This window comes from Brassica rapa, chromosome A07 (assembly GCF_000309985.2).
Source record: "Brassica rapa cultivar Chiifu-401-42 chromosome A07, CAAS_Brap_v3.01, whole genome shotgun sequence".
Taxonomy (NCBI): Eukaryota; Viridiplantae; Streptophyta; class Magnoliopsida; order Brassicales; family Brassicaceae; genus Brassica; species Brassica rapa.
The window spans coordinates 7,908,259-7,918,519 of record NC_024801.2 but is presented as its reverse complement, the minus strand read 5'-3'; the positions used below and the strand labels follow the sequence as shown (position 1 = coordinate 7,918,519).

Below are 10,261 nucleotides of genomic sequence, written 5' to 3'. Positions count from 1 at the left end.
AAATATTTTGGTTATTTTCTTCTTTGTGGTCTATTTTTGTGACCAAATCTTGAAAATGGTCTATTTATGAGAATTGCCCTTAAAAATATATTTTTGAAATATTTATAATACTATTTTCTGTTCAAAATTAATACATTTTCAATTTTCACACATATTAAAAATATATAATAAATATTGAATATCAATATATTTAATTATATAATTTTTTTTAAAAAAATTCTAAATTTATTTTAATAATTAAATTAAAGTACATAAAAAATTTAAAATAATTTCTTGAAACATTTTTCTAAACACTTTTATTTTCTTCAAACATTTTTAAACACTTTTATATTAGAGTCTTCAATGTACAAAGGTCGTCTTATTGTATGTAAATAGATATATCTATTATATTAAAACAGAAGTTACAACTTCTCTTCATGTGTGATTTTTTTTAAAATGGACATTCCCTAGAAAATTATATTTCATTTAATTAATTCTAATTAACATTATGACATCTTAAATAATTGACATATATAACAACTCACCTATAAAATTTTCTTATTTTTTAATTATAAAAATATGTTGAGAAAAAAATCTACAAAATCTTATTAGATATTTTAAATATTATTATAAACTGAATCATTGGCTAATTTCGTGATTAGTACTCTAATATTATTATAAATTAATATTAGTTAAGATTTTATTATAAAAAAAATTTGTATACTATTTTCTTAAAATTTCTAATTATAGTCTATATTATCTATTAAAATAGAAATAATGAATTCTTTCATGTATTGTTTTATAATTTGGACCATCCTTTAATTTTTTTATTAAATATATTTTATTAATACTAATAATATATAAAATCTTTGAACTACGTTAATCATAATATCTTTTGATATCTTTTCATTTTAAATATAAATATTTATTTTAAAAGTTCTAACAAGTTTGTTTAAAAGATTTTAATAAGATCTTAATTTTCAAAAATTATATGTAAATATTTTCATTAATTTCGAAATTAATTATGAAATAATATTATAAATTTATATATTTTATAATATTAAAAATATAAATTCTACCAATCATAATCAATCATTTTAAGAGAAATTATTAATTATTATATTGTGTTAAATATGATTAAATTAGTTTAAATTGTCAAATTTATATATTTTATTTTTTGTAAGTATTTATATTTGAAATGTAATATGTAGGTAACACGTGTTAATATTAGAAAACTATATAATATACGTATATAAATTAACATGTATTTCATCAAAGTTAATAATACAAATCATTTATGCATGATATCTTTTTATTTAAATATAAATATAAATAAATATATACATATCTATATATGTATAATTTTTTTAACAAATATTTTGAAAATGTTATAGCATTATCTTGATTTTCAAAAATTTTATGTAAATATTTCAACTAATTTTGTAATTAGCAATGAACTATTATTATGCATTAATATATATATATATATAGTAATCATTTATAAAAAACAAATTACCTTTTTATCATTTTATAATAATAATAGTTTATATTAAATGAGATTATTATACTAATATTATTAAACAAATATGATAACATTATATTAAATTGATAAAATTGTAAAAACAGTTTTTATAAATATAAAATATTTATGCTAAAAATATAATACGATGATATAACAATTTAACATTCAAAAACTATATAATACATGTATAAAAATCGACATATCTTAGACTTTTGTATATATAATAATATATTATCTGAAATAAATAAATGTAAAAATATTACTAATAGAAAACTTAGTTTTCAAAGTCGGTGGGTCAAAACTGAATATATTTTTAATACAAAAGTAATATTTAATATGTTTTTAATGCATATATTAATTTGTTAAATAAATATATATACGATAAATGATGTAAAAAAATATTTATGTATATAAAATGAAAATAAACATCCGCAGCGGTTTAGTATATCTTTGTAACACGTTTAAATAGAATAGCCTCTCATATCTGGCTGGCCATGTCGATGCTGCTGAAAATGCAAAGGCGCTTCCTTTCCGCTTCCGCCGGCAATAGTAAAACCCTAAATCATCGGAGATGGAGTGTGAAGCAGGTCACAAAATCCAACTTCAAATCCTCTCTCGATGAGTTTCGCTCTTCCATCGAATCTTCGGACTTCGTAGCCCTCTCCCTACAGAACACCGGCTCCCACGCCGCCGCCTGGCACCGTGTCTCCGCCATTGATACACCTCAGACGAGTTACCTCAAGGCTAAATACGCCGCCGAACGCTACCAGATCTTCCAGTTCGCTCTCTGCCCCTTCTCCCTTCGCGGCTCCAAGCTCACCCTTCACCCGTATGATTCCCAAGTCTCTCTCTCTGTCTCTTTGCTCCTTCTTTACTGATTGATTGGGGTTTCGGCTTTATGTAGATATAACTTCTATTTGTTTCCTCGAGATGAATTGAAGTTAGGGATGCCTTCTTATAGCTTCTCTTGTCAAGCTTCTCGTTTAACGGCCATGGCTAGGGAAGGGTTTGATTTCAACACCTGTATCTATGAAGGTTTATTGCTACTTCATATCTCTCGGTTTGTTTTTTTTACGAGTTGTCTCTTAATGATACTTTTTTTTATGGACAGGGATCTCATACTTGTCCAGAGAACAAGAATCTGCGTCCAAGTTTCTCTCAGGGAATCCGATTTTACCTGATCCCATCACTGTACCTTCTTCTCCATCCACTGTAGCTGATACCGTCTTTGTTGGAAGGATAAGGTCACGCGTCAAGAACTGGAGACAGTCTTGTATCGACTCCAGCTCAAAGACAGGAGATGGTGCACTTGCTACTGTTAAGACACTTTCAATATGAATCTCTTTTGCCTTAAGTTGGACAGTTTTTTTAATATAACGCATCTGTTTTGTTGATTTTCAGATGATTTGGTGAGCTCTCTGAGGAAACTGGTGCTGGGGAGTGAGCAGTATGGTTCAAGGCTATGTTTGACTATTGATGTTTGTAGTGAGCGCCAAGTGCAACTCATCTTAGAGGTAGATGATAAAGCTTACTTGCCACCATGATTGCAGTCTGTGTCGATGGTTTGTTTGATAAGCTTTTAATTTTTTGTCAACACAGATGTTGACCGAGTTCTCTGATGATGTTGTCCCTCTACTCGTTGCTTCTAAGAGCAGAGGAACACAAGCAGTTCGTACTGTCTTCATGAGTTCGAAGGAGGACAAGGATCTTTTTAAGGTATGGGAGATTAATTGGATATTTATTAATCCAGTATGAATCATAATGATGGTGAATATCTATCTTTTTAATAGAATTTATTCTCTTGGACAGAAAGAGCTTCAAGATCTTGAAAATGAAGAGAACAGGCGAGTTCGTGGCTTCCGAGAAGTGGTTGATTTGATTTCTTCTTCACAGAAACCTGTTGTTTCTCAGAATTATCTTAGCGGTTATCTCCTTAGTTTACACATGAATTTTAGCTTTCCCCCCTATTCCTTCATGGATGATAATCATATGCTTAATGTGTCGCAGATTTCACTTCCATTCATGCCAAGTTCTTAGGCCCTCTACCTTCAAATGTTGATGACTTCAGCAGTTCACTGAGCCCAGCTTTTCCCAAGGTCGTGGATCTCAGTCAACTCATGAAAGAAATTAGCCCCTTAAGTAATATAAGTAATCTTCCTGCAGCTATGTCCTCCTTGAATCGGTTCTTTGCTCCTGTGGATGTGGAAGTAGCAAATCAAGGTCAGTGTTCTGCTTTGAATACTTGTAACTACGTGAATTTGGCAATCTGAGTGAATGGATGTTGAATAATAATGGCTTCTCTTGTTAGGATGTGTGGTCAAACCAGACGAAGGCCATCAGATGCATGGGCAGAACGTTGTGATGATATCTCAGCTTTTTGCTAAACTAAGTACCATACAGAAATCAGATAAATCCCCTGCTCAATCAAATGAAGATCTCCAAGCTTTGGATTCTGCTGAACATGCGAATTCAATCACCTCAAACGATGAAAATGTCAAAGTCTGGTCAAAGAACAGCGGGAGAGTAAGCTCTGAGAATTTGGTGTTCATATGGGGAGTGTCGAAAAAGATGACAGCTGCAATGCTGAAGAATGTTCTACAAAAGTCACACGCTGTTTTTGCGCGAGAGTTTGATGTTAAATACTTAGACAGGAGCTGTGCGGTTGTGGTGTTTTGGGAGTCAGGTTCCTCGGAGACTTTCCTCCGGGAGGTTAACAATGAAGAGCAGCTTGTTGGTTCTTTAAGAGAGATGGCCGCAGAAGGGCTAAGAGTAGCAGGTTATGAGACTTACAGGAGAGCATGTAGATTAGGTTTCTGGGAGGCCGAATTGGCAGAAGCTTTAGATAAAACATTGGAATCTTCAGATACTGATCTTGATTCAGACACCAAACCATCAGATATTAGTTGGTCGAGCGAGTTAACTATCAATTTTGATGAGCTATGAATAGTTTTGGTCTTTAGAGAACCAATGTAATGGATTCTCCGTCCATGGCTTATGATTTAATTCTTCAAGTCTTCTTTCTGACTTGATCTATAGATTCAGTTGTGTTAGCAATTTTCGTATTATGGTTTATGAAAGTAAGTTTGCTACGCTTTATATAATCTATACTAATAAAAGGGACCTTTTGAGGCTCCATAGAGAGTCCACATCAGCGGTAAAAACTTCTCCCAAAAAATGACACGTGGCATAAAATATAGTTTTATATTTTAATATTACTAATTTTCAAAAATTATAAATAACATGTAAACATACAGCATAAAAAATAGAAAAACTACATTAAACATATATAAGATTACCATTTTTCACTTAAAAAAAGACAGATTATCTTCATAATGTAACATTACCGTTTTATAAAAAAAAAAAAACATTATATATAATTTCAAAAATAATAAATATATGTAAACATACAACATAAAAAATGGAAATACTACATTAAACATATGTAAGATTACCATTTTACATTTTTATTTTAAAAAAATAATATGTAAACATTAAACATATGTAAGATTACCATCTTTCACTAAAAAAAGACGACTTATCTGCATAATGTAACATTACTATTTTGTAAAAAAAAACATTATATATAATTTCGAAAATAATAAATAATATGTAAACATACATCATAAAAAATGGAAATACTACATTAAACATATGTATGATTACCATTTTACATTTAAAATAAAAATAATATGTAAACATACAACATGAAAAAAATGGAAAAACTACATTAAACATATGTAAAATTACTATTTTTCACTAAAAAAAAAACAGTTTATCTCCATAATGTAACATTACCATTTTATAAAAAAAAAAGCATAAATATAACTATTTGACTATTTGTCCAAGTTTTTCTATAAAACATTGCCGTTTTACATTAAAAATGAAAAAATACATTAAGATTTAAACATCTATCTTAAAATATAAAATATAGATATTAATAAAATATAAAGTATAAGAAAGAGAAATACATAATATATAGAAAAATAAATAATAAGTAAATATTATAAATATATAAATATACGAATTATATATACAATAATAAGTAAATGCACAATTTTTAAAAAATGGAAAGAGTACATTAAATATTAAACATCTATCTTAAAATGTAAAATATAGATATTAAGTAAATAGAAAGTATAAGAAAAAGAAATACACAACTTAAAAACAATGGAAAAAATTATATTAAGATTTAAACATCTATCTTAAAATATAAAATATAGATATTACGCAAATAGAAAATATAACAAAAGGAAATACACAATTTAAAAAAATAGAAAAAGTACATTAGTATTTAAACATCTATCTTAAAATGTAAATCTATCTTAAAATATAAAATTATTAGTAAATAGAAAGTATAAGAAATAGAAATACACAATATAAATAAAAATAAATAATAAGTAAATATATAATATAAGTAAATACCCAATTTAAAAAATGGAAAATTACATTAAGATTTAAAAATATATCTTAAAATTTAAAATATAGATATTACGTAAATAGAAAGTATAACAAATAGAAATATACTTTTTTAAAAAATGGAAAACGTACATTAAGATTTTAACATCTATCTTTAAAAGTAAAATAAAGATATTAAGTAAATAAAAAGTACAAGAAATGGAAATACATATACAGGAAAATAAATAATAAGTAAATATTTAAATCTATAATATATGAATTATATATATAATAATAAGTAAATACACAATTTTTTTTTTTTAAAATGGAAAAAGTTCATTAAGCATTAAACATCTATCTTAAAATGTAAAATATATAATATAAGTAAATACACAATTTACAAAAAAAGGAAAAAGTACATTAAGATTTAAATATCTATTTTAAAATATAAAATATAGATATTACGTAAATAAAAAATATAAGAAATGGAAATAAACATTTAAAAAAAATAGAAAAAATACATTAAGATTTAAACATCTATCTTAAATGTACATATATCTTAAAATGGTAGTAAATTATATAAAAATGAAAATACCACATTAAACAAAACAAAAATTAAAATGTACTCCCTCCGTTTCAAAATAGATGATGTTTTAGAGAGTTTTTGATGTTTCAAAATAGATGATGTTTTCATATTTCAAGGTATCTTTTAACTTTATCAAAAACTGTGTAACCAATTATATTTTGTAGTATGTTTTGTGATTGGTTGAATAATTTTTAATTTATATTTTAGTGATACTTTTTAGATAAAAAACAAGTTTTTTAATATTTGTGTCCCAACCTAAAACTTCATGTATTTTGAAACAGAGGGAGTCAAGAAAGTCCATATAAAACTCATTATTCCATCAATATCAACCTCACACTATCAAGGAAAACTTCAAAGCACTCGAGCAAAAAAATGGTTCTACCATCAACTATTGCCGTCCCAAAAACCCTTAATGACTTTGAAGGAGATTTTTTATAACAACGAACTTTTTGTTAGGTGGATTCATTGTTGGGAAACCCACAACTTTCAAAAGCCAAACTTATTCATGGGAATTGAATTGCTTTTCATAGACTCAAAGGTATTCTTACAAATTTAAATTAATCTAATCCATCATTTTATTGTTAATATTCATACTAACTATTTCATGATCAAACTATTACAGTTAATAACCATTCAAGCATTTATCCCGAAACACTTCATTCCACGCCGAATCAGGTATTGGTTCATGTTGGTTTAGTATTGTTTTTGGTTTATTAACAAGTTTAGGATGGTCTTATTGTAAATATAATTTAAGTTAGTTTAGCATATATTATGCTTAAAATAACTTAAATTAAATAATAGTAATATTATGCTTAAAATATAATTTTAGAGAGTTTTCAAATATAGTTTATATAACATTATAGGTGATGAATTTAATTATTAAATTCGTTTATTACTTAAAACTAAGTTATTTTAAAAACATACTGAGTTATAAATATCAATGATGGATTGGTGAGTATAACATGAAGACAAAAATATAAATATTTGATTTTCAAGATAAGAAATTCAGCTTTTACTCAGTTACTCAATATATAATATCTTAAATTATTTTTTTAAAAATATACATAATTTATATATATAGATTAATCTTCCAAACTTAAACTATTATATTATATATGAATAATGTTTTTAAATAAAAATAATTTCTGATTTAAAAAAGAAAATAAAAAACAACAAATGGTTATTTTCAAATAATGGATATAATTTACAGTATACTATCATTTAACAAGTATTAGATACGTTTTGATATATCATTATTTTCTATTTCCAGAAAACAATAAATTGTTAAACATCAATATCATCTAGATTAAGTATACGAACAACACAAATTCAAATATCACAAAAATATTTACATAAACATTATAATACAATAATTTGATCAAAAAATACAATTAAAACAATATTTAAAATAATAGTTATATACTTAATATCTGAAAATCAAAGATATTTTTGCTAAAATTGTACTTACCTGGCCAAGGAGATCGACCATCTTTTTACGGATCGATTGATTGTTGAGCATGTGGTCGATCCGAAAATACTCTACAGTTTAATTTAATATCTAAAACATTTATGTTAACACTCAAGAGATAGTTTTGCTAAATATGATAATTAGATAGCCAACAAAATTACAAAAAATATTTAAATAGTAAAAAATATGTTAATTTAACATGTTAAAATTTAAAAATAAATTTTAATTATGACATGCATCTTAACATTTATATAAATATATATCATAACCTAAATATAAATAATTTAACAACTTAAATTAGAAAAAAATAAAAATCCCGGGCGTAGCCCGGGTTAATCCCTAGTAATAATTAAAAAAAAATATTGTGGGAATGTAAAGCACGAAGGCAAGGCTGAGTCGTTTTTCTTATTAGGCCATGTTCGTTTGTACATCTGGAAGATGCATCCAGATTGTCCATTTAGATGTCTTATCCAGATGCTCCATCTGGATGTTGTTCGTTTCTTCATTTCGTCCATGTATCCAGATGAATCATCTGAATGCAACTATGTTCGTTTGTTTGTCATTTTTTTAATTTTCATCTGCATCCGGGTGGACTTGTTAATAAAATGACTAAAATATATTTTTTTACGTTTCAGTGGAAAAATAGCATTTTTACGGTTTTCGCCGAAAATATTTTTGCGATTTTTGAGGAAATGTGTTTTTCGCGAAAAAGTGCATTTTTATGGTTTTGGCAGAAAAATAAGTTTTATGGGTTTGGCGGAAAATACGTTTTTGCGGTTTGGACGGAAAAAGTGTGTTTTGAAGTTTTGGCGGGAAAAGTGTTTTTGACGGGAAAAGTTTTTTTTCACGATTTTGACGGGAAAAGTTATTTTTTGCGTTTTGGCGGGAAAATACATTTTTCCGGCTTTGGCAGGAAAATGCGTTTTCCGGTTTTGGCGGGAAAATGCGTTTTCCGGTTTTGGCGGGAAAATGCGTTTTCCGGTTTTGGCGGGAAAATAAGTTTTCCGGTTTTGGCGGGAAAATACATTTTTCCGGTTTTGGCGGGAAAATGCGTTTTTCCGGTTTTGGCGGGAAAATGCGTTTTTCCGGTTTTAGCGGGAAAATTCCGTTTTCCGGTTTTGGCGGGAAAATTCTGTTTTCCGGTTTTGGCGGAAAAATGTGTTTTTCTGGTTTTGGTTGGAAAATTCTGTTTTCTGGTTTTGGCGGGAAAATTCAGTTTTCCGGTTTTGGTGGGAAAATTGTATTTTTCGTTTTCGCGGAAAAATTGTATTTTTCGGTTTTGGCGAGAAAATGTGTTTTTTTGGTTTTGGCGAGAAAATGCTTTGTTTCCGGTTTTGGCTGAAAAATACTTTTTGCGGTTTTTGACCGGAAAATGCTTTTGGAGTTTTGGCGGGAATATGCGTTTTTTGGGCTTTGGTCGAAAAGTGTGGTTTTACTGGTTTAGCTGAAAAATGTATTTTAATGAAAATGTGTGTTTTATGTTTTTTGCGGAAAAATGCATCTTGCGGTTTTGGCGGGAAAGTGTGTTTTTCCGTTTTTGCGAGAAAATGTATTTTCTGGTTTTGGCGGAAAAATGTATTTGCAAAAAATAAGATTGACGGTTTGAAAATAATATTTCGATTTTAAAAGGTCATTTTTGTCATTTATCATTTTGGACTGAACTAGATGCATCTGCATCCAGATGCACCATCAAGACTCACCTTCATTTGGGTGAGAATTTGAGATGAGTTTTTAAAAATTCAGCTGGGTGATCCATCTGGATGTAGCATTATAATGCACTAAACGAACATCAATTTGCATCTTCACCCAGATGGATCACCTGGGTAAGCAAACGAACAGGGCCTTATTACAGGATAATCAATGGTACAGTACTACAACAGGTAATTAGTAACAGTACACATACACTTGAGTAACAAAACTAAAACAAGGTGAGGTTTTAAACAAGATGAGACTAAGAGATTAGTGGAGCAAACTTCATGTAGAATTAACTCCTCCAAAAATAAGAGTATGCCGTTTGAAGTGGAGAGCACACGGTATTCTTTAGTAAAAGGCGAAAGAATAGTTCGCTTTGTGCTCACCACACGGCTCCATGGGTTGTGAAAATTGTCACCAGATTGGTTTTATACATGAATCCTTCGAAGTGCAGTTTCAGTTTTGTTCGATGTGGGAGAAAATTTTATATTCTTAAGTGGCCAAATTACTCTTAGACTGGACCGTCCTTGACCCATGTGTTTTCTATTACAGTATCTTTTTTTTTTGTTTGTTTCAGTAAATTCGTTTCAAAATCACGCCTCGACCATAATAAACCAAT

The 10,261-nt window shown here is 28.1% G+C and overlaps 1 protein-coding gene and 1 non-coding gene across 2 annotated transcripts; one reads left to right on the top strand and one right to left on the bottom strand.

Moving 5' to 3' along the window:
- The first annotated feature begins 1,958 nt into the window (after positions 1-1,958).
- LOC103828556 (poly(A)-specific ribonuclease PARN-like) lies at positions 1,959-4,613 on the top strand. Its single transcript, XM_009104165.3, has 8 exons — positions 1,959-2,330; positions 2,406-2,536; positions 2,613-2,804; positions 2,903-3,015; positions 3,101-3,217; positions 3,311-3,425; positions 3,509-3,721; positions 3,810-4,613. The coding sequence occupies exons 1-8, from the start codon at positions 1,996-1,998 to the stop codon at positions 4,442-4,444; spliced, it is 1,851 nt and encodes a 616-aa protein (XP_009102413.1). The 5' UTR covers positions 1,959-1,995; the 3' UTR covers positions 4,445-4,613.
- Positions 4,614-9,920: 5,307 nt separating this feature from the next.
- Positions 9,921-10,037, bottom strand: LOC117127032. Its single transcript, XR_004449790.1, has one exon. It is a non-coding gene; the product is annotated as a U5 spliceosomal RNA (small nuclear RNA).
- Positions 10,038-10,261: the final 224 nt, after the last annotated feature.

Excerpts from the sequence above, each read along its gene's own strand:
- LOC103828556 (XM_009104165.3), top strand. The coding sequence starts at position 1,996 with ATGTCGATGCTGCTGAAAATGCAAAGGCGCTTCCTTTCCGCTTCCGCC. Across the intron at positions 2,805-2,902 it reads CAGCTCAAAGACAGGAGATG|ATGATTTGGTGAGCTCTCTG; the intron begins GTGCACTTGCTA and ends GTTGATTTTCAG. Across the intron at positions 3,016-3,100 it reads AAGTGCAACTCATCTTAGAG|ATGTTGACCGAGTTCTCTGA; the intron begins GTAGATGATAAA and ends TTGTCAACACAG.